This window comes from Lepus europaeus, chromosome 1 (assembly GCF_033115175.1).
Source record: "Lepus europaeus isolate LE1 chromosome 1, mLepTim1.pri, whole genome shotgun sequence".
Classification (NCBI taxonomy): Eukaryota; Metazoa; Chordata; class Mammalia; order Lagomorpha; family Leporidae; genus Lepus; species Lepus europaeus.
The window spans coordinates 144,810,971-144,834,256 of NC_084827.1; the positions used below are offsets into that span (position 1 = coordinate 144,810,971).

A 23,286-nucleotide genomic window follows, 5' to 3' on the forward strand; every position below is an offset into this window, starting at 1 on the left:
AGAAGAAACCTCCTGGTTCCTGGCTTCAGATCGGCTCAGCTCTGGCCATTGTGGCAATCTGGGGAGTGAACCAATGGGTGGAAGACCTCTCTCTCTCTCTCTCTCTCTCTGCCTCTCTGTAACTCTACCTTCCAAATAAGATAAGTAAATCTTAAAAAAAAAAAGAAAAAGAAAAAAACACTGTGAGGTAATTTTAAATCAAAGTACCATAAATAACTCCCTACATTCTATTTCACTAAAACATGCTTCTAAAAGTTATGATTATCAAGAGTTCCAATGTCCTTGTATTATCTTAATCAATTTATTAGAATTGCAATGTTGAGTCTAGAAGAAATTTTTTAAAAAAGATTTATTTATTTGAAAGGCAGAGTTACAGAGTGGCAGAGGCAGAGAGAGAGGTCTTCCATTCGCTAGTTCACTACCCAGATGGCCACAACCGCTGAAGCCGGGCTGGTCCAAAGCCAAGATCCAGGAGCTTCTTCTGGTCTCCCACATGGGTGTAGGGGCCCAAGCATTTGGCCCATCCTCTGCTGCTTTCCCAGGAGCATTAGCAGGGAGCTGGGTCAGAAGTAGAGTACCTGGGCTTTGAACCAGCACCCATATAGGATGCCAGCATTGCAGGTGGCAGTTTTACCGGTTACACCACAGTGCCAGGCCCAAATGAAAAATTTTAAATGTCAAGTGAAAAGCATTCAAGTAAAAAAAGTTTTTCAAAATTCTTTATGTGAACCCAGGTTTAAGGATTACTAAACTATGCCATTACTTTTTTTCTTAAAAAATTCCGTTAAAGGTCACAATAACGTTGCCAATAAGAGTTGGCAGATTTCTTTAAATGAACCAAAAAACAGTCACTTATAAATAAATTTATCTGCAGAGAGGCAGTAAGTTCTTAAACAGTATATTCTTTTGAAAAAGCTGAGTTAGACAAGAACTTTTTCGGTCATTAATCATGTTATTACAGGCAATAAAAATAATATACTTATTTTAAGATAATCTATAAAATCAAAGTTACAACTGATTTAAATTGATGTCTTTCCAATTAGCAAAATTAATGAATTTTATTATAAACTGGATCACACTTTCTTCCAATAACAATCACAAGTGAACTTAAGCAAAGCATTTGTTGCAGACAGACTCTTGGCGCACCAGGGGAGCTGGGTTTCCTTCTTTACAATATTCACGCCCTGCATCATTCCTTCCCCTTGGGTTGAAGTTATGACCTGTGAGCTGCTTCTAACTAATAGAATACAGCAAAGGTGATGGGATTAATGATAATGTGTACATCATTATGTTCCGTAAGGTAACACTTCTTGCTAGAGTTTCTCTCCTTCTCTGGCTTTGAAGAGGCACACAGCCATGACATACACTACCTATGTTGGGAGTGGTAAGCAGCTGAAGATAGCTTCCAGCAGACAGCCAATAAGACACTGGAGCCCTCAGTCCTAAACCCACACAAACAGATGAGACTACAGCTCTGGCCTATATCTTAACTGCCTTATAAGCGCTTAAGCAGGGACTGGCGCTGTGGTGTAGTGAGTAAAGCTACTGCCTGCAGTACTGGTATCTCATATGGGTAATGGTTCAAGTCCTGGCTGCTCCACTTCCAATCCAGCTCTCTGCTAATGTGCGTGGGAAAGCAGTGAAAGATGGTCCAAGTCCTTGGGCCCCAGCACCCATGTAGGAGACCTGGAAGAAGCTCCAGGCTCCTGGCTTCAGATTGGCTCAGTTCTAACCATTGCAGCCATTTGGGGAGTGAAATAGCAGATGGAAGACACCCTCCCCCCCACTTCTCTATAACTCAACCTTTCAAATAAAATAAGTAAATCTTTAATAATAATTAAGAAAAAAAAAAAAAAAAGAGCTTACACAAAGGACCCACCTCAGCCATGCCTTATTTGAAAGGCAGAGATGGGGAAGGGGGACAGAGATCTTCCATCCACTGAGTCACTCCCCAAATGGTCGCAACAGCTGGGGCTGGGCCAGGCCAAAGCCAGGAGCCAGGAGCTTCTTCTGAGTCTTCTAAATGGCTGCAGGGGAGCTTCCCCAGGCACATTAGCAGGGAGCTGGATTCGAAGCAGAGCAGACAGCACTGCAGGCAGAGGCTTAACCTTCTACGCCACAGTGCTGGCCCCAACGTGTGGATTCTTGACCCACAGAAATTGTGAAATAACAAATGTGTCATGTTTTAAACCACTAAATTTGTGGCTATTTGTTACACAGCAACAGAAAACTAATGTAGCAGTTAAAAATTTTTGGGGGTGAGCTTTGTTTCCTTAAGTAAAATCAGGATGAAGTCACATTCCCTTATAGAGGAAATTCTGTAACTAAACATTCCTTGTCTCTAAGCCAATTTATATTACTTAAATTTATTTTCTATAACGCAAATTTAAATTTCAGCTCAGGTCTGTTCAAAATTACTAAAAATTTTGATTTAATAAAGATTACATTCTTTTTTTTTTTTTTTGACAGGCAGAGTGGATAGTGAGAGAGAGACAGAGAGAAAGGACTTCCTTTTTGCCGTTGGTTCACCCTCCAATGGCCGCTACGGCCAGCGCATCTCGCTGATCCGAAGCCAGGAGCCAGGTACTTCTCCTGGTCTCCCATGTGGGTGCAGGGGACTTGGGCCATCCTCCACTGCCTTCCCGGGCCATAGCAGAGAGCTGGCCTGGAAGAGGGGCAACCAGGATAGAATCTGGCGCCCCAACCAGGACTAGAACCCAGTGTGCCGGCACCGCAAGGCGGAGGATTAGCCTGTTAAGCCACGGCACCGGCCATAAAGATTACATTCTAGGACACACAGCACACCTCCCTCTTGGTGCCCCCCAACACACACACCTGGAACATGTGGCTAACTGCTGTTATGGCTGACCTCCAACACAGAGTTAATTATTTATTTTTCTTTTCTGTTTTCTTTTTTTTTTTTGGACAGGCAGAGTGGATAGTGAGAGAGAGACAGAGAGAAAGGTCTTCCTTTTTGCCGTTGGTTCACCCTCCAATGGCCGCTGCGGTCAGCGCATCTTGCTGATCCGAAGCTAGGAGCCAGGTGCTTCTCCTGGTCTCCCACGCGGGTGCAGGGCCCAGGGACCTGGGCCATCCTCCACTGCCTTCCCGGGCCATAGCAGAGAGCTGGCCTGGAAGAGGGGCAACTGGGATAGGATCTGGCGCCCCAACCGGGACTAGAACCCGGTGTGCTGGTGCCGCAAGGCGGAGGATTAGCTTGTTAAGCCATGGCGCCGGCCTGTTTTCTTTTTTTAATTTACTTTATGTGAAAGAGTTACACAGAGAGAGAAGGAGAGGTAGAGAGAGTTCTTCCATCCTCTGGTTCGCTCCCCAGATGGCTGCATTGGCTGGAGTTGTGCCAATGTGAAGCCAGGAGCCAGGAGCTTCTTCCAGGTCTCCCACATGGGTGGAGGGGCCCAAGGACTTGGGCCATCTTCTACTGCTTTCCCAGGCCATAGCAGAGAGCTGGATAGGAAGAGGAGCAGTCGGGACTAGAACCGGCGCCCATATGGGATGCTGGCACCACAGCGCCGGCCCCGAAGTAGTTACTTATGAAATGTTTAAAGGAACAGATTTGGGGCCAGCGCTGTGGCAGAGTGGGTAAAGCTGCTGCCTGCAGTACCAGCATCCGATATGTATCCCAGCTACTCCACTTTCGATCCAGCTCTCTGCTACGGCCTGAGAAAGCAGTAGAGGATGGCCCAAGTCCTTGGGCCCCTGCACCCATGTGGGGGACCTGGAAGAAGCTCTTGGCTCCTGGCTTTGGCACAGCTCTGGCCATTGTGGCCAACTTGGGATTGCACCAACAGATGGAAGACCTCTCTCTCTCTCTCTGCCACTCTGTAACTCTGCCTTCAAATAAATAAATAAATAAATCTTAAAAAAAATAAAGGAAAAGATTTACATTCCTTAACAATTTCCTCTTATAAAGGACCATTTAAAGTACTCTAAGTAATTTATAAGAATTGGCATCCAGAAAGTGATTAGGTATTATCACTAAACAACCCTAAACTTAGATATCTAGGCTTAAAGTACAAGCTCAATTATAAAATGATTCTTTTTTTTAATTTTAGTTCTTTTATTTGTATGTATCTCATAAATATAAAATTAGTAACATAGTAATTTTCCCACTGTACCTGCTCTCCCACCCCTCTTCCTCCTCCCTCTCCTAGTTAGTCCAAAAAAGAAAAAGAAAGGAAGAAAGAGAGAGAGAGAGAGAAAGAAAGACAGGGAGAGAGAGAGGGAGGAAGGGAGGGACAGTCTAGACAAGGGCCGTTCAATGTTACTGCTTCTCAAGGGTGATTTTGCTTCCCCTCTCCTCTCTTCCCTTCCTCCCTCCCTCTTCTTTCCTTTTACAAACTTAATTATCTTTAAAGAACCCAAGGATGATAGGTCTTTTGTGAGCTCTTAGATATAACCATAACTTATGGGACATAATAATATCCTCCATTTAATACACTAAAAGAGAAAATAGTTCTTTAAGGGCTGGAGCTGTGGTGTAGAAGTAGCCTCTGCCTGCAGTGTTGGCATCCCATATGGGTGCCTGCTCAAGTGCTGGCTACTCCACTTCCAATCTGGCTTCCTGATAATACACCTGGGAAAGCAGTGGAGGATGGCCCAAGCTCATGTGCTCAAGTGGGAGACCCAGAAGAAGCTCCTGGCTTTGACCTGACCCAGCCCTGGCCGCTGTGGCCATTTGGGGAGTGATCAGCAAATGAAAGATTTCTGTTTTTTTTTTTTTTGTTGTTGTTGTTGTTTTTGTTTTTTCAATCTCTCCTTCTCTCTGTATCTCTGCCTTTTGAATGAATGAATAACCTAGAAGGAAGGAAGGAACGGATGGACGAAGGAACAAAGGAAGAAGTTCTTTAATGCTGAAATAAGAACTGGGAGATTCCTACTGGAATGTAGCTCTGTAAGTTTTGTTTGCTGCTGTATCACCAGAAGTTAAAACAATGCCTGGAACACAGAATGTGTTCAACAAATATTTGTCAAATACATGAATGACTATGAAGGTTAATAATAATTACTCTCTTACCTGGAACCCATCCGACAAAGCGACTGGTAAGATGAGGCAGGCATATACACAATAGCAGAATTATAACATAACATGAGAAAACTCAGGACTTCAAACCTAGAAAAGCAAACAATGGAAAAGGATTACACACAATTATTTCTACTAGAGACTGCAGTAAATCATACATCCACTGGTTATAACAAGGCCTTAATATTGTAGTTTTTGATTTCTCAGATCACTTCAGCATCCCCCTCAATGATTTCCCTATTTTTCTTCTTATAAAAGATATATCCCATGCTGCCATCTATATTTTCTTTTTAAAAAATCAGGCTTAAGGGGCCAGCACTGTGGTATAGCCAGTAAAACTGCCTCCTATATGGGTGCCAGTTTGTGTCCTGGCTGCTCCACTTCCTATCCAGTTCTCTGCAATGGCCTGGGAAAGCAGTAGAAGATGGCTAAAGTGCTTGGGCCCCTGTATCCATGTGGGAAACCTAGAGGAGGCTCCTGGGTCCTGGCTTCAGATCAGCTCAGCTGTGGCCATAGTGGGAGTGAACCAGCGGGTGGAAGACCTTTCTCTCTGTCTCTCCCTCTCTCTGTGGTTCTGCCTCTCAATAAAATATTTAAAAATATATATATAAAATTTTAAAAAATAATCAACAGAAAAAAAAAAATCAGGCTTGAACTGATGACTTCTCCATGAGTCCTCTACTTTTTTATTGACTACATGATAAAATCCAAACTTATAACAAGGTTCTTTCTTTATTTTTTAAAGATTTACTTATTTATTAGGCAGATATACATACATACATACATATATATATATATAGAGAGAGAGAGAGAGAGAGAGAGACAGAGAGACTGAGAGACAGAGAGAGAGAGAGAGAGAGGACAAGATCTTCCATCCAATGGTTCATTCCCCAGATGGCTACAATGGCTAGGGTTGGGCCAGGCTGAAGCCAGGAGCTTCTTCCAAGTCTCCCACATGGGTTCAGGGCCATCTTACTCTGCTTTCCCAGGTGAATTAGCAGGGAGTTGGATTGGAAGTGGAGCAGCCAGGACTCAAACTGGTGCCCATGTGAGATGCTGACACTGCAGGCAGAGGCTTAACTTTCTATGCCATGGAGGTTCTTCAAAATCTATCCTCAACTTACTTCTCTAGAGAGCCTTACTTCTCTCCAATGAATCATGGTATCATACTACATCATGTATCATACTACATCAATTTTCTTAACCATTCCATGAATATGCTGCAACATTTCATAACTCCTTGTTCTTATGAATGCTACTCTTCTTACTTGAAACCCCAGCTAAAGTTTCAAGTCTTGAGTCAAACTTTTACCTTAGTCATATGACCACTGATTTTTCCAGCTAAAGGAAATTGGTCCCTTTTCACTTTAAGCCTAGTCTAGCATTTCTCCCACTGAATTGTAACTTTCTGCCTCTACTTGTGTTTCACTCACTTGGTAAAAAGCAATTTTTTTTTTTTTAGGTTTACTTATTTATTTGAAAGGCAGACTTAGAGAGAGAGAGATCAATCAATCTTCCATCTACTGGTTCACACTCCCTGGGGCCACAAAGGTCAGGTCTGGGCCTGGCCTGGAAGCCAGAAGCCTAGAAATCTATAAATCTATCTGGGTCTCCCACATGGGCAGCAGGGGTCCAGGCACTGAGGTCATCTTTCACTGCCTTCCCAGGAACATTAGCTAGGAGCTAAATAGGAAATAAAGCAGTTGGGACTTGAACCAGTGCTCTTATAAGATGCAGGCATTATGAGCAGTGGCTTAATCTTCTGTGCCACAATAACAGCCCCTGAAAAGCAACTTTCAGAGAGAGACCCTAATTTATTACTGTCTAACACTAGTATCCAGTACAGAGTCTAACACATTTTAATTGCTCAGTAAATTACTAAATGAGTAACTAAATACTTTCCCAATTTTACAGTCTCTAAAAAGTGGCACATGGGTTACTTAATGAACTTTTGATTCTGTCCTCAAAGATTCTAGTTGGGTTGATATGGTCTGATATAGGAAAATGTTTTTGAAAGGTAATTAAGGGATGGATGTGTAGATAATCTCATCCCATGTTAGAGCTGCTTTGTTTGAGTCCCTGCCACACACATGGGATACCTGGATAGGGCTTCTGACTTTGGGCATGAGGGGTAGTGAAGTAGTAGTTAAAGATTTCTCTTTCTCTCTCTCAAAAGCTCATTGAGTAACTAATAATTAGGAAATTACTTATAGTTACTAGTAAGTAATACAGTTAACTATCAAGCATAAACTAACAGTTGTTACTGTCTACAGTTCTGACCATTACCGGTTTTGTGCAGTGAATGTTTCTCTCTGAGGATGCAGATCGCTATAAACAACTCTGATGAGATCGTGCTGACACAATGCCCCTTCTGTCAAAGCCATGGATCCAATTGTTGAGGGCTACAAAATATAGTTTGAGACAGTGTCTCTAACATAAAGTAAACATCTACAGCAGGTAATGATAATTAATTCTGTGAGAATAAAAGGTAGTTTCAAATAATTTACTCTTATCTTTCAAAATCTTTTCCATTTTTCATTTATATATATACTCTATGTCTCCTTTTGGAAATTATATATATAAAATATAGAAAATTAAAAATACATTGCTTTATTTTTGAAAGATAATGGAATGAATCTATATCTAGAAAAGATTAACAAAAGTTGCTGAAAAGATTAAAGATTAAATAAAAATATATCAATAGATATATTAAGTATATCACTTAACTTGTTTATATTCCAGAACACAGATTATAACTACTTGTAACTGTATAAAATACAAACAATATTGAAGATATGTTTCTGAAGTTAGAAGAATTGTAAGTAGTCATTTTATCCTAAAGATTTAAAAAAACCAATGTAATAGGTAATTTCTAAATAACATGAAGTCTTTAAAAAAAAATAGACACTTATAGAATAAAAAAGAAAGAGAGGATAATTTTCCATTAATTTCTTCCTGCCCTTCTTGACACAGCTCAGTCTTACATAAGTAATAATATATACATTTAAGAAGTAAATCAGTCAAGATGTGAAGAATATTTATCATGGATAAGAAATTGACTTTTTATCTCTTATAACTTTAAACAATTTCACCTTTCCAATGTTACTTACTTCATGGTATATTGAGGGCTTGGATAAAGAAGGGATAGTGAAAGATAAAACTTTATTGTTTCCATCTTTATCAGCAATTTCCTAGAGTCAAAAAAAACCACAAATAATCACAGGTCTATAAGAAATAATATCAGTCTTAATATACAGAACATAACATGGTAATTGAGGAAGAGTTTTAGAAATAGTAATATACAAACAATATTACTATCCTAAATACCTTTTCTAATTTAACAGCTTATACAATTTAGCAGTACAGTTATCAAATATAGGCAGATACTGAGCATAACACTACACTAAATCAAACACAACATGAGAGCAAAGACATGAAGCAGGCGCACAAATCAATTTTTACAGGAGTACAGGGAGATTATAAGTGATTAATCTTTTAGTTGAAACATCTCTGAGCAAATTGCTGATGTTAAAATTAAAAGTCTCAGGGCTGGCACTGTGGAGCAGCTTATTAAACCGCTGCCTATGACACAGGCATACCATATGAGCACTAGTTTGAATCCTAGCAGCTCCACTTCCAATCCAGCTCCCTGCTATTGCATCTAAGAAAGCAGTGGAAAATGGTCCAAGTACCTGGGCCCCTACCACCCATATGGGAGTCACAGATGAAGCTCCTGGCTTTAGCAGGAGCTTTTCAGCCTGTTGCAACCATATGGGAAGTGAACCAGCAAATGAAGATCTCTCTGCCTCTCCTTCTTTCTATAATTCTGCTTTTCAACTAAACAAATAGGGTCTGGCACTGTGGTGTAGAGACAGTGCTGGCATCCTATTAGGGCACCCATTAAAGTCCTGACTGCTCCACTTCTGATCCAGTTCTCTGCTATGGCCTAGGAAAGCAGTAGAAGATGGCCCAAGACCTTGGGCCCCTGCACCCATGTAGGAAACCTGGAAGAAGCTCCTGGGTCCTATCTTTGGATAGGTCCAGTTCTGGCTGTTGTGGCCATTTAGGGAGTGAACCAGCGGATGAAGACCTACCTCTCTCCCTCTGCCCCACCGCTCTGTAACTCTGCCTTTCAAATAAATAAATCTTTTAAAGAAAACAAATAAATCTTTTTTTTTTAAAATTAAATAGCTCAGCCAAAAGAGCCACACTTACTAAAAAAAGAAAAACAAATTTTTCTTACATACAATAATTTTACAATTTTCAATTATTTGATAAAAATTATATTTACACATAAAATTGACATATAATCTTACATTTTCTTATATCTATACACTGTGAAATGATTAACAATATCAAGCTAATTAATGTATCTAATATCTCAGAGTTATCTTTTTCTTTTACGGTAAGAATATTTAAGAATGATTCATGAATAAAAGAAATCTCTCATAATCATTTAGCGATAAATTAATGAACTAAATTATATATAAACATAATTAATGTTAGCTCAACTGATTAAAAATAAATTCATATTCAGTGGGCCCACACTGTGTGGCATAGTGGATTAAGTCTCTGCTTGCAATGCTGGCATCCTGTCTTTGAGTACTGGTTTGAGTCCTGGCTACTTTACTTCCAAACCAGTTTCCTACTAATGTGCTTGGGATGGCAGCAGAAGACGGCCAAAGTACCTGGGCCACTGAAACCCATGTGACAGACCCAGATGGAGTTCCTGGCTGTGTGGCCATGTGGGGAGTAAACCAGTGGGTAGTAGATCATGGTGTCTCTTTCTAGTAAATAAGTAGTTTTTATTTCATCTTTTAAGATTTTACTTATTTATTTGAGAGGTAGAGTTACAGGGAGAAAGAGAGAGAGAAAGGTCTTCCATCCGCTGGTTCACTCCCCAAATGGCTGTAGGGGCAGGAGCTGAGCCAATCCGAAGCCAGGAACCAGGATCTTCCTCTAGGTCTCCCACATGGGCGCAGAGGACCAAGGACTTGGACCATCTTCTACTGCTTTCCCAGACCAAAGCAGAGAGTTGAATTGGAAGTGGAGCAGCCAGGTCTCGAACAGGCACCCATATGGGATACGGGCGCTTCAGACCAGGGCATTAACCTGCTGTGCCACAACTCCTGGCCCCAAATAAATGAATCTTTAAAACAAAAATCCTAAACTTCTTTATGTGGAGTATTTGTTACTGAATGCACGCAACACAAGATTTCAAAAGGCGGGAATTTCAATACCAATGTCCTAAATTGGTCATCATGAGAGAACAATAGAATAGTAGTACTTACAAATTCCTTAAAAGGAATTTCCTTAAAATTCCTTAAAAGAAAGAATATAACAATGTAGTAGAAAATATATATTATCAAATAATTGTTAATAAATTTAAAAACTACTATATCATATCAACTTTTTTTTTTTTTTTTTTTTTTTGGACAGGCAGAGTGGACAGTGAGAGAGAGAGACAGAGAGAAAGGTCTTGGTTCTGTTGGTTCAACCCCCAAATGGCTGCTACGGCCAGCACGCTGCACTGATCCGAAGTCAGGAGCCAGGTGCTTTCTCCTGGTCTCCCATGGGGGTGCAGGGCCCAAGCACTTGGGCTATCCTCCACTGCCTTCCTGGGCCACAGCAGAGAGCTGGACAGGAAGAGGAGCAACTGGGACGGAACTGGTGCTCCAATCAGGACTAGAACCCGGAGTACCGCCGCCACAGGTGGATGATTAGCCTAGTGAGCCGTGGTGCCGGTGCTATATCAACTTTTTACAATGAAGGTACTTGAAGCTGGCATGTTATGCAAGCAAGCTTCATACCCTAAAGCTAAGTAGAAGCAAAAGTTTTATGCTGGTAGCTTCTCAATCATCCCCCTATCAACAACTCTGATACACTTACAAAATTTCTGATTAGATAACTGTCCAGTTCCAGTAAGAGGCACACAAGATTTGAAATATGATGCTGTACTATTCTGTTCAAAAAGGTCCTATATAGGGGTCAAGCTGCAGTATAATGGTTAAGACCACCGCCTGCAATGCTGGCATTCCACATGGGCACTGGTTTGTGTTCTGGCTCTCCCTGTTAATGGCCTGGGAAAAGCAGTGAAGGATGGCCCAAGTGTTTCGGCCCCTTCTACACATGTGGGAGATGAGCTGAAGTTCCTGGTTTTGGCTTGGCCTAGTCCTGGCTGTGGTGCCATTTGGGGAGTGAACCAGTGGAAAGAGGGTTTCTCTGTTTCTCCTTCTCTTTAACTCTTTCAAATACATAAATAAATCTTAGGGCTGGCACCGTGGCTCACTTGGCTAATCCTCCACCTGCCACGCCGGTATCCCGTATGGACGCCGGTTCTAGTCCCGGCTGCTCCTCTTCCTGTCCAGCTCTCTGCTGTGGCGCAGGAGGGCAGTGGAGGATGGCCCAAGTGCTTGGGCCCCTGCACCCACATGGGAGACCAGGAGGAAGCACCTGGCTCCTGACTTCGGATCAGCGCAGTGCGCTGGCCGTAGCGGCCATTTGGGGGGTGAACCAATGGAAAGAAGACCTTTCTCTCTCTCACTGTCTAACTCTACCTGTCAAATAAGTAAAAAATAAAAAAAAGAAAAGTAAAAAATAATAAAAATAAATTAACCTTAACACAACAACAACAAAAAGATAGAGAAAAAGGGCCTATGTAGATGTTCCCAAACTCTCTCCCATCTTTCCGCCTTGCTTCCAACAGTCATCATTAACCTTTCTTCTCTTTCTAGTTTACTCACATCCCTTTGCAGAAGTAATCAAATCTCAGCCTTCAAATTCTTTGTGGGGATCTAGCATCTCAGAAGTATTAGTAGTTTTCTTCTCTCCCTCCATTTCCATTCTGTTATTACTCACAATTTTCAAATCATAATATGCTATAGTGATATACTGGACTTTTTCCCCCTTAACTGATACCCTCCCATTAGAAAAACAGAAATCCTATGCCTTTTTCCCCTCAAAATATAAGATATGGTAATAGAAGTTATAATTTCAAGGTCTCTTTGAATTCTACCCCCAGATTCATCTTCAAAACCTCTGTTCAAAACCCATTATTGCTTTCCCAGTGCCTATTAAAGAAAACCTACTCTTCACTTTAAAGACTTTCTAAAACTGACAAGAAATCACCCTCCCAGCTTGTATACATATTCTGTGCTTCAAACAGAATTGTTTTCTAATATCTGACTTTTTCTGCTTCTTTGCTTACATTCATTTGATAACTTTCTCAAATCTCACCTATTCAGCCTCTTCACAAGGCTCAGCTAACAGTATTTCCTCAATAAAGCTTGCTGTAGCTTCAGCTAACATCTGAGTTTCTCTCTGAAGTCCTGTTACCATAGAACTTTTACAATCCTTATTACCTGTAAACATGTATTCTCTAGTAGAGTGGGAGCTTCCTAAAAGCATGTACCAAATCTGATTCTTTATATATTCACTGTTCAATTCAATACCTTACTCAGAAAGAATTTCTAAATATTAGTCAAATAAAATATGCAAAAATAAGTCATAAAATATTAGTAATGTTAAAATTACAAAAAGATTATCTCTGTACTGAACTTAATTCAAAAAAAGTATTCAGTAAACATTTTTTCACTAATATTTTTAAAGTATGATTTCACAGAATCTTAAAAAAATACTTAAAATTTCTCAAACCATCACTTTCAACTTACCAAATTGTAAATTCCTAAAAGAAGTGCTTCAATGCAACCATTACTCTGTCTGTCTCGGCTAACTGTAAGCCGCAAATAAACCCACATCAATTCTGGCAAAAACTGCAGCGTGAACCTCTTAAGTCGAACTTCAGAGCTGCGATACAGCTCAAACAGTTGGTGGCAGACAGGCTCCAGGAGCTAAAAGGAAAATAAAGCGCATTAGTTATTTCCATTTTGTGGTATAACTATATTTTTTAAAAAGGCACATTCACCTGCATATTTTATAATTAACTCCACATTGAGTTAATTCAACCAAAACCTTTAATATCTACGTATAGAAAAGGATCACATATTAAATTCACCAATCCATTAACTTAAAGAAGCATCTTTTACATATATAATATCAACATAAATTTCGATACACCCTCCTACTAAATTAATAATTTAACTGATCTTTTTTTCCATCCAAGGTACTATATTTACATTTGGTGAGTTTTCCTTTCTGTTCTTAGCAACTGTTACTACTCCATCATTTTTAAAAATTTTCATTGGAATAAAAATTTCAAATGGTCTTACTGGAAATAAACTTTCAACCTCAAGTAAGATGATGATTTAAACAAATCACATACCACTAAGCAGAGGAAAGGATTTTGCTATACATAGTTGGGCATGCAAAATTCTGGCTAATATTTTAAATACATTCAATACATCAAGCAGACTATCTTTATATTTTAAAATTGACTTACATTTCATTAGTTATACTAATTTGAAAGATTCTGAAGGGAAGGAAAAGTATATAGATATAGCTTTTCCACTAATTAGCTAATTTGTTACTTATCACATCACAGAACACAACCTATGAGGAGCTTCTTGATCTAGAAATCTGAAGAAAACGAGCAGTTAACATAAATGTTTCCATTTCTCTCTGAACACGTACTGAAAATTTAGAATGGTTTTGCGAGAGCAACAGTCTGCACAAAACTGGCTATGACTTTAAAATGCATATAAAATACAAGAAACTATACATCACTTTAAAATTAAAATTTAACACTAATTTTAAAAAATGAATAATAGTTCAGTAATTTCACATGCATAAAATAACATATACAGTTCTCAGTATAGTTATACAAGTCTCTAATACTCTAACACTCTCAAAGTCACTACTTTCACAATTACAAAATTAAAACTCAGCAAATTTATGCAGATTGTACAGTTATTAATACTTAGGTGAGTTAAGTTTAGCCCTTGAAGAACAAATCTAAATCTTAAAAAATTTACACTCAGGAATGTGTATTTGGCCTAGTGGTTAAGACACATGCATCCTATATCACAGTGCCTGAGTTAGATCCGTAGCTCCAGCTCCTGACTCCAGCTTCCTATTAATGCAATTACTTGAGTGTTGGCTCAAGTAACTGGGTTCATGCCACCCATGTGGGAAACCTGGATTAAGTTCTTAGCTCCCAGCTTTGACCCCTAGCACACAGCTGTTGCAAGCTTTGAAAAGTGAATCAGTAGATGGGAGCTCCACCTCTCAAATAAAATATATATATATATATATATATATATATATATATACATTTACACATGTTCTTTTTTTTTTTTTTTTTTTTTTTTTACAGGCAGAGTGGATAGTGAGAGAGAGAGACAGAGAGAAAGGTCTTCCTTTTTGCCGTTGGTTCACCCTCCAATGGCCGCTGAGGCTGGCACATCGTGATGATCCGAAGCCAGGAGCCAGGTGCTTCTCCTGGTCTCCCATGCGGGTACAGGGCCCAAGCACTTGGGCCATCCTCCACTGCCTTCCCGGGCCATAGCAGAGAGCTGGCCTGGAAGAGGGGCAACCGGGATAGGATCTGGCGCCCCGATCGGGACTAGAACCCGGTGTGCCGGCACCGCAAGGCGGAGGTTTAGCCTGTTAAGCCACGGCGCCGGCCACACGTATTCTATTGTATACTAAGCCCTTTATGTGACCATTATCAAAGCATAGTTTAAAAATCTTTAAAAAAATTCCATTTCTCTTCCTTTTTAAAAAAATAATTGAATAAAATAGAGTTAACAGAGAGAGGGAGGGAGAGAGAGATTTTTCATCTGCTAGTTCAGTTCCCCAAATGGTCACAACAGCCAGGTCTGGGCCAGGTGGAAGCCAGGAGCCAGGGGCTTCTTCCAGATCTCCCACATGGGTGCAGGGGCCCGAATACTTGGGCCATCCTCTGCTGCCTTTCCCAGGCCATTAGCAGGGAGCTGAATGGGAAGTGAAGCAGCTGGGACTCAAACCAGAGCCCATATGAGATGCTGCTATCAAAGATGGCAGCTTTATCCAGTATGCCACAACGCCAGCCTCCCAACTCTTCCCTTACACTTAAGTATGAATTAGTAAATTAGTAATTCCACAGAATTCAGTGGTGGAGGAATACATTAAAGCCTCCAACATCAAGTTGATATTTCCATTCTAATATATTTGTTACAAAAAAAAAAAAAAGGTAAGATCTGTTTCAATACAAATAGTATATTCCACGCAGTGTAGATAATGAACAATAAACTTCTGAAAACAGTAAATTCCTGGCATTTTTCTTAAATACTGATAGAAATATTCTAGCTGGGGACCAGAATTGTAGTTTAGCATGTTAAGCTGCTATCTACAGTGCTGGCATTTCATATGGGTGCCAGTTAGAGTCCTGGCTGCTCCACTTCTGACCCCGCTCCCTAATATTCCTGGAAAAGCAGCAGAGGATGACCCAAGTGCTTGGGTTTCAGTACCAACAAGAGAGACCCACTAGAAGCTCCTGGGCCCTGGCTTGGGCTTGGCCAAGCCCTGGCCATTGCAGCCAGTTGGGGAGTGAACCAGCGGACAGAAGCTCTCTCTAACTCTGACTTTCAAATGAATAAAGAAAATATTTATAAAAATATTTAGGATTCAAACTGACTCTTTGGTGAAAGATTCTCTAGATACCACCTTTAAATTTCATGGCCGTGATGCAATTAAAATGAGTTTCTGTTACAAAGACCTTAACCTCTCTTCCGCAGTAGGAAAATGTATACTAGCATATAGGGCACAATATTTTAATTAATCGTAATAACAACATAGGTTTCAAAAATTATTATAACTATTACTTTTAAGAGAGAGAGCAGATGGTTGTTGGCAAATTTTAATCAGATGCTACTACAAAATACAACTGCTAAAAATCTGCCAATGTTACCTGTTAAAATCTTTTATACTAAGCTTTTGTATCATGCCACCATGTCTTCAAATTTTCAATACAATAAATGACTCTGACTTCAACTAAGTAACATTGTTACTCACATGGGTGGCAGAGACCTAAGTACTTGAGCCATCACCTATTATTTCCAGAGATGCACACTAGCCTGAAGTTAGAATTAAGAGCAGAGCTGGGACTGGAATCTAGGTCCTCCTATTTAGGATGTGGGCATTCCAAGTGGCATCATAACCACCACACCAAATGCTTGCCCCTAAATAATACATTTGATTACATTTCAGAACACAACAAAATCAAGACAAAAAGGGTCTCCTATTAGTGAAGTCCAGAATTGTTTTGAGATTCTAAACATTCTGGTATTCTGAAATCTGAACATATGGTTAGAATCTTCAGATAAGGTTTGGATGGGAATTTAGACCTAATGTAGCAACTAGTCGATTATAATAAATGCAGAGTCTTGAGCTTGGATCCCTCAAATTGTAATTTTTCCATTTCTAGCCATGACCCCATGGTCCTAAACATTAATAATTATTAAGTATGACAATAAAAAGTAATGAGAATAACTTTTAATGTTATAGCTTTCAAAGTACTTAAAGAAAGGGGGGTTACTAATGAAATGACAGCATTTTAGTATCTTTTTAATATTTCGCTGTTTAACCAACATTTATTACATATCCATTATGTACATGATAAATTACCAGATTCTAGGGAATTAACAAATATAGGATATATGACCACTGCCCATTAAGAGCTTACAATCTAAAAAAAAAGCATAAAACAAGCAAATTTTAATAAGCAAAGCTTAAATGTTAAGACAGCACAAAACAATGGGTAAGATATACACACATTCATTATTCAAACACAGAATTCTGAAAACTCCTTTTTTTTTTTTTTTTAACTTTTATTTTTGACAGGCAGAGTGGACAGTGAGAGAGAGACAGAGAGAAAGGTCTTCCTTTTGCCGTTGGTTCACCCTCCAATGGCCGCCGCGGTAGCGCGCTACGGCCGGCGCACCGCGCTGTTCCGATGGCAGGAGCCAGGTGCTTCTCCTGGTCTCCCATGGGGTGCAGGGCCCAAGCACTTGGGTCATCCTCCACTGCACTCCCTGGCCACAGCAGAGAGCTGGCCTGGAAGAGGGGCAACCGGGACAGGATTGGTGCCCCGACCGGGACTAGAACCCGGTGCGCCGGCGCCGCAAGGCGGAGGATTAGCCTGTTGAGCCACGGCGCCGGCCAGAATTCTGAAAACTCCTAACTAAGAAGGATATGCATATGTGTACATTTCCCATCCTAAAGTTACAAAACATTCAGTTAATACACAGCAAGAGAAGAAGAAACAAAAGAATCCCGCAATTGCTGCTATATATATATAGCAACATGTGCAAGCATAACTGGGAACCAATCCAAATTTAGGAGATAGGAAGGAAAGAGGTCAATAAGCAAGCTTTTAGTGATAGGACAAAAATGAAGATGCACTTTTAAGTTAAGCTGCTGGTTAGGAGATGATTACCTGAACTTCTTCAAACTCACTCCAGTACACAGCAGAGGCACTCTTGGAGGCTGTATCTGGGAAGATAAGAAGCTACTTTCCTGTGTGTTCCTTTCATTTTCATTTTAAAGCATTCATGATTCCAGTGCTGATAAAACTGTTATACTATTGTGTTAATGGAAAGATAATGTGTGCATGTGGCTTAGGTAACATATAGATTCAACAGTTCCATTTTTTTCTTATGACAAGGCTGAGTAATAGGAAATTCATAATCTAGGCTTATTGATCTTGACTATCTAAACTAAAAAGTCCTTCCTCTGATCATTTTTCAGACTAAATTTATTAGCAGTATCATTTTGTGTTGTAAGTTTGATTTCACTGATTAGAGTGATTGTACATAGTTGTTCTATATTATCAACAAAATAACAGTAAATAATACTTAAAATAAAGCTGGATCGATAAACAATTAAAATTTGGCTTCCATGGTAGGAAACATTCCAGACAAGAAACAAAATCGTTACAAATTAAATAAATGATACACTGAGATGATGGTCACTCAAATCAAGAATCAAAACATATTGCCCTTGGGAAAAATCTTAACGAAAACATTTTAAAATACAGAAAGGAAGGGAATGGGGAAAGCCAAAGCCAACTATCAGAATGAAAAACAGCACAAAGAAAATTTTCCAGATCCACAAGGAGAGAAAACTACATATTTTACATGTGTGTGTTTTAGTACACATTTCTTTTTCCTATGCAAAACTCAGTCTTCTTCCAAACTCTCCTACCTCATTATTTGAATCTTGAATAACTTTATAGAGGGCTGGTACAAGTGTTTTTTTCCGGTGTAAAGTTGCTGCATAATTGGTGATCTGAGTGTCAGGTAATGCCTAAAAGAAAGCACCAAAGGGAAAAAATGTGAATTTAAAATCTGGAAAGTTGGGGCATTTATTTTACACACATGCCTCTTTAAAAATTTACAACAGAATTGAGTAGGAAAAGTAAGAATAATATAACAACCACAGAGCAAATAAAACAAATTAAATTGGGATGTTACATTATGTAACTCTTCTAAATACTGAACCATGAAAAATAGTAAGAAATCACACATTACACCTTGATCCACTGAAGTGGGCCACCTTAACTTAGTCTAACCTAAAAATAAAGTAGCATGTATTTCAAATTTTGCATTTACATTTTTGCATAGCATTTATTTCTACAATGTTCATAAATTATAATTTTCAATCAAAACAATTTGAATTTTAATACAAGAAGGAAAAGGCAAAGGCACAAATCTAATTTTTGTGCTTTATGAAAACTTAAGAGGCTCCTCACTTTTATTGAATATTAAAATTTAAATATTCATTCAATGATTCTAACAGCTCTTTGTTTTTACACATTATCTTCTTCTTCTTCTTTTTTTTTTTTTTTTTTTTTTTTTGACAGGCAGAGTGGATAGTGAGAGAGAGACAGAGAGAAAGGTCTTCCTTTTTGCTGTTGGTTCACCCTCCAATGGCCACTGCGGCCAGCGCATCTCACTGATCCGAAGCCAGGAGCCAGGTGCTTCTCCTGGTCTCCCATGCCGGTGCAGGGCCCAAGCACTTGGGCTATCCTCCACTGCCTTCCCGGGCCATAGCAGAGAGCTGGCCTGGAAGAGGGGCAACCGGGATAGGATCTGGCGCCCCGATCGGGACTAGAACCTGGTGTGCCGGCGCCGCAAGGCGGAGGATTAGCCTGTTAAGCCACGGCGCCGGCCACACATTATCTTCTAGCCCTTATTCGCATTACTGCCTTTTTATTTTTTTTTAAAGATATTATTTATTTGCTTGAGAGGCAAAGTTACAGACAGAGAGAAAGGTCTTCCATCTGCTGGTTCACTCCCCAAATGGTTGCAACAGCCAGAGCTGGGGTGATCCAAAGCCAGGAGCTTCTTCTGGGTCTCCCACATGGGTGCAGGGGCCAAGCAATTGAGCCATTTTCTATTGCTTTCCCAGGACATAGCAGAGAGCTGGATTGGAAGAGGAGCAGCCAGGACTTGAACTGGTGCCCACATGGGATGCCGGCACTGCAGGCAGAGGCTTAGCCCACTTTGCCAACATGCTGGACCCTACCAGTGCCCTTTTGAAAAACTGCAATTACAGGAGCCAGAATTGTAGCATAGTGGGTTAAGCCAACCCCTGTGATGCCTACATCCCATATGGGAAACAATTTGAATTCAGGCTGCTCCAATTCCAGCTCCCTGCTAATGTGCCTGGGAAAACAGCAGACCATGGCCCAAGTGCTTGGGCCCCTGCATCCACATGGGAGACCCAGAAGCTGCTCCTGGCTCCTGGCTTCAGATTGGCACAGCTACAGATGTTGCAGCCATCTGGGGAGTGAACCAGCAAATGGAAGACCTCTCTTTCTCTGCCTCTCCTCTATAACTCTGAATTTCAAAATAAATAAATCTTTAAAAAATTGCAATTATAGAAACCTGTCATTTTGTATTTTTACATTTCTTTTTTTAAAAAATTTATTTATTTATTTGAAAGTCAGAGTTACACAGAAAGCGGAAAGGCAGAGAGAGAGAGAGGTCTTCCATCCGATGGTTCACTCCCCAGATGGCTACAACGGCCGGAGCTGTTTCAATCCGAAGCCAGGAGCTTCTTCTGGGTCTCCCATGTGGGTGCAGGGGTCCAAGGACTTGAGCCACCTTCTACTGCTTTCCTGGGCTATAGCAGAGGGCTGGACAGGACGCGGAGCAGCCAGGTCTTGAACCGGCGCCCATATGGGATGCTGGCACTTTAGGCCAGGGCATTAACCCACTGCATGCGCCGGCCCCATATTTTTACATTTCTACTTCATATCACATTTATGCTTTCCCATGGGACACATATTTGCCATCTGAATTACTGAAATATAGAATTACATAATGCAATCTTATCCCCAATCCAACTTACCTTGAATTCTGATAACCATTCTTCCACAACACCACGTTCAGATCCCAGCATCTTCTTTTACTGTCTATTCCTTGTCTCTAAAAGAAAGAAAGCATTGAACCTAAGGATAGCATTACTAACAGAAGCAGGTATATTATGTGTGCCTTTCACTTCAAAGAGACACTCATCCAGTACATATTTTAGATAAAGTCTTGCTTTTAATTTAAAGTACAACTAAAACAATATTTTTCACTTGAAGCCTATCATTCTAATGCTTTCAGATTTTCCCCAGGAACTATACTTCAAAGTGGCAAAGATAACTGCCCTGAGTGAAATCAAACCATATTTACATTATTCAAGACAAACACACAGTCTATACTAGAAGTTATTATCAAATATACAGCCAGAAAAAGCTATACATCATAAAACATTTGAATATCAAAGAGCTTCCTGCTAATGGAGGAATATGGGGAAGCAGTGATGATGGCTCAAGTAACTGTGTTCCTGCCACCCACATGGGAGATCTGGCTACAGTTCTCAGGTCCCAGCTTTGGCCCAGTCCTATCCTCACCATTAGTGGATCTTGGAGGAGTGAACCAGTAGAGAGAGGAGCTCATTATAACAAATAAATAAAAATTTTTTTAAAATAGACATGACTTCTTCAGATAAATTGCAAGATTATAAAGAAAGTGAGGGAACTCCCAAATTAAGAGGTATAAAAAAATGTCAACAATCAAAGTATGAAGCATATTTGGATCTTGATTCAAACAATAAAAAGACACAGCTACCCAATGTTGAACACAGTTGGTTATTTAATAATATTAAAAAATATTCCAATTTATTTCTATATTTGATAATGGTGTTATAGTTATGTGTTTTTTTTTTTAATAGTCCTTATTTCCTAGAGATAAATACTGAAATATTTACTGGTGAAATGATGCCTGGGTTCTGGGCTGCTTTTAAATAATCGGAGGGGAGCTGTACTTTAGATATAGATGAAAAATGATTGTGGCCATGAGTTAATAGTCATTGAAATTGAGTAATGGATACACAAGTTTAATTACATTATATCTTTTATATAGGTTTGAAATATTCCACAATCAACAGTAAAACGATAATAAAAGGATTGATGAGCTAGTACTACATACAAGTTCTGATGTAAAAAATACTAATAAATAATTCTTACTCTTTTGTTTAGGAGGGGGCTAAGTGGGAAGTCATAGACCGCTTTGAGATACAAACAAAACTATGGATTCCAACTTCAGAAAACTGTAATTATGAGACCCACATGTAGACAATTTTGCAAACAAACCACTTCAAGGAGTTCATAAATCTACTATGGCCCACTAATAGACCCTGACTCTAAAAACTCCCACTTGAGGGGCCAGGTGTTAGGTGCAGCAGTTGGGCTGCTGCTTGGGACACTAACATTCCACATAAGAGTACCTGCATTTCAGTCCTCACACTGTTCTCCATTCCAGCTTCTTTTTTTTTTTTTCTCTCAAAGATTTATTTATTTGAAAGAGTTACAAACAGAGAGAGAGAGAGAGAGAGAGAGAGAGAGAGAGTCAAAGACAGAGACAAAGTCTTCCATCCACTGGTTCATTCCCAAAATGGCCACATCGGCTAAGGCTGGGCCAGGCCAAAGCCAGGAGCCAGCATCGTCACCCAGGTCTCCCAGGTGGGTACAGGGGCCCAAGGACTTGGGCCTTCCTTGGCTGCCTTCCCAGGCATATTGGCAGGGAGCTGGGTGGTAATAGAGTAGCCAGGATTCAACCAACGTGCATGCGGGATGCTGCCATCACAGGCAGTGGCTTAATCTGCTATTTGACAATGCCTGCCCCTTTGAGCTTCTTACTGATATGCACTTCGGTGGGCAGCAGGTAGCTCAAGTACTTGAGTCTCTGCCACCCAAGTGAGGGGCCCAGATTGAATTTGGAACTCCTTGCTTTGACTTGGTCCCATTCTGGATGTTGTAGGCATTTGGAGAGTGAACTAGCAGATGGGAGGTCTCTCTCTGTCTTTCAAATAAATAGAATACATAAGAGATCTTTAAAAATTCATGTTAAAAAATGACTCTTAAGTATTGTAGGCATGGAAAGCCAAGATACCATGGGGAAAAAAAGACCTAAATGAAAGATCTCTGTGAGTGAGATCCCAGTGGAAAGAACGGGGCCATCAAAGAAGGAGGTACCTTTCTCCGAAGGGAGGAGAGAACTTCCACTTTGACTATGACCCTATTGGAATAAGATCAAAGTCAGCGAACTCTAAAGGCTTCCATAGCCCTGGCAACTCATGACTAGAGCCTAGGGAGATTACTGACGCCATGATCAGGAGTGACAAATTGTTAAGTCAGCAACAGGAGTCACTGTGTACTTGCACCCCATGTGGGATCTGTCCTTAATGTGTTGTCTAATGTGAAGTGATGCTATAACTAGTACTGAAACAGTATTTTTACACTTTGTGTTTCTGTGTGGGTACAAACTGATGAGGTCTTTACTAATTATATACTGAATCGATCTTCTGTATATAAAGATAATTGGAAATGAAAAAAAAAAAAAAAAACCCTGGTGTTAAATTGGAAATGGCATAGAAAATTAATTAATTTAAAAAAAAATTATGTAGGCTCTCTGTCTTTAATGTGCTGTACACTGTTATTTAATGCTATAACTAGTACTCCAACGGTAGTTTTTTCACTTTGTGTTGCTATATGGGACAAACTGTTGAGATCTTTACCTAATATATACTAAACTGATCTTCTGTATATAAAGAGAATTGAAAATGAATCTTGATGTGAATGGAAGGGGAGAGGGAGCGGGAAAGGGGAGGGTTGTGGGTGGGAGGGAAGTTATGGGAGGGGGGAAGCCATTGTAACCCATAAGCTGTTCTTTGGAAATTTATATTCATTAAATAAAAGTTTAATAAATGGAAAAAAAAAGACTCTTAAAAGCAACTTTACAAAATTAAGAACTATA

General features: G+C 40.0%; 1 protein-coding gene across 11 annotated transcripts in view; it reads right to left on the bottom strand.

Moving 5' to 3' along the window:
- HYCC2 (hyccin PI4KA lipid kinase complex subunit 2) overlaps positions 1-23,286 on the bottom strand; it is a 78,869-nt gene that overhangs the window by 16,745 nt on the left and 38,838 nt on the right. For 10 of the 11 annotated variants that reach the window (XM_062189873.1, XM_062189884.1, XM_062189853.1 and 7 more), the window contains 6 exons: positions 20,333-20,409; positions 18,182-18,283; positions 12,712-12,891; positions 8,152-8,232; positions 7,328-7,443; positions 5,036-5,131 (listed from right to left, as the gene is read on the bottom strand). In XM_062189873.1, coding sequence (XP_062045857.1) covers positions 5,036-5,131; positions 7,328-7,443; positions 8,152-8,232; positions 12,712-12,891; positions 18,182-18,283; positions 20,333-20,383 — 626 coding nt within the window. In that variant the 5' untranslated portion in view covers positions 20,384-20,409. Of the gene's footprint in view, positions 1-5,035; positions 5,132-7,327; positions 7,444-8,151; positions 8,233-12,711; positions 12,892-17,414; positions 17,471-18,181; positions 18,284-20,332; positions 20,410-23,286 lie in introns of those variants that run through there. The other variant, XM_062189886.1, reaches the window with a different exon arrangement.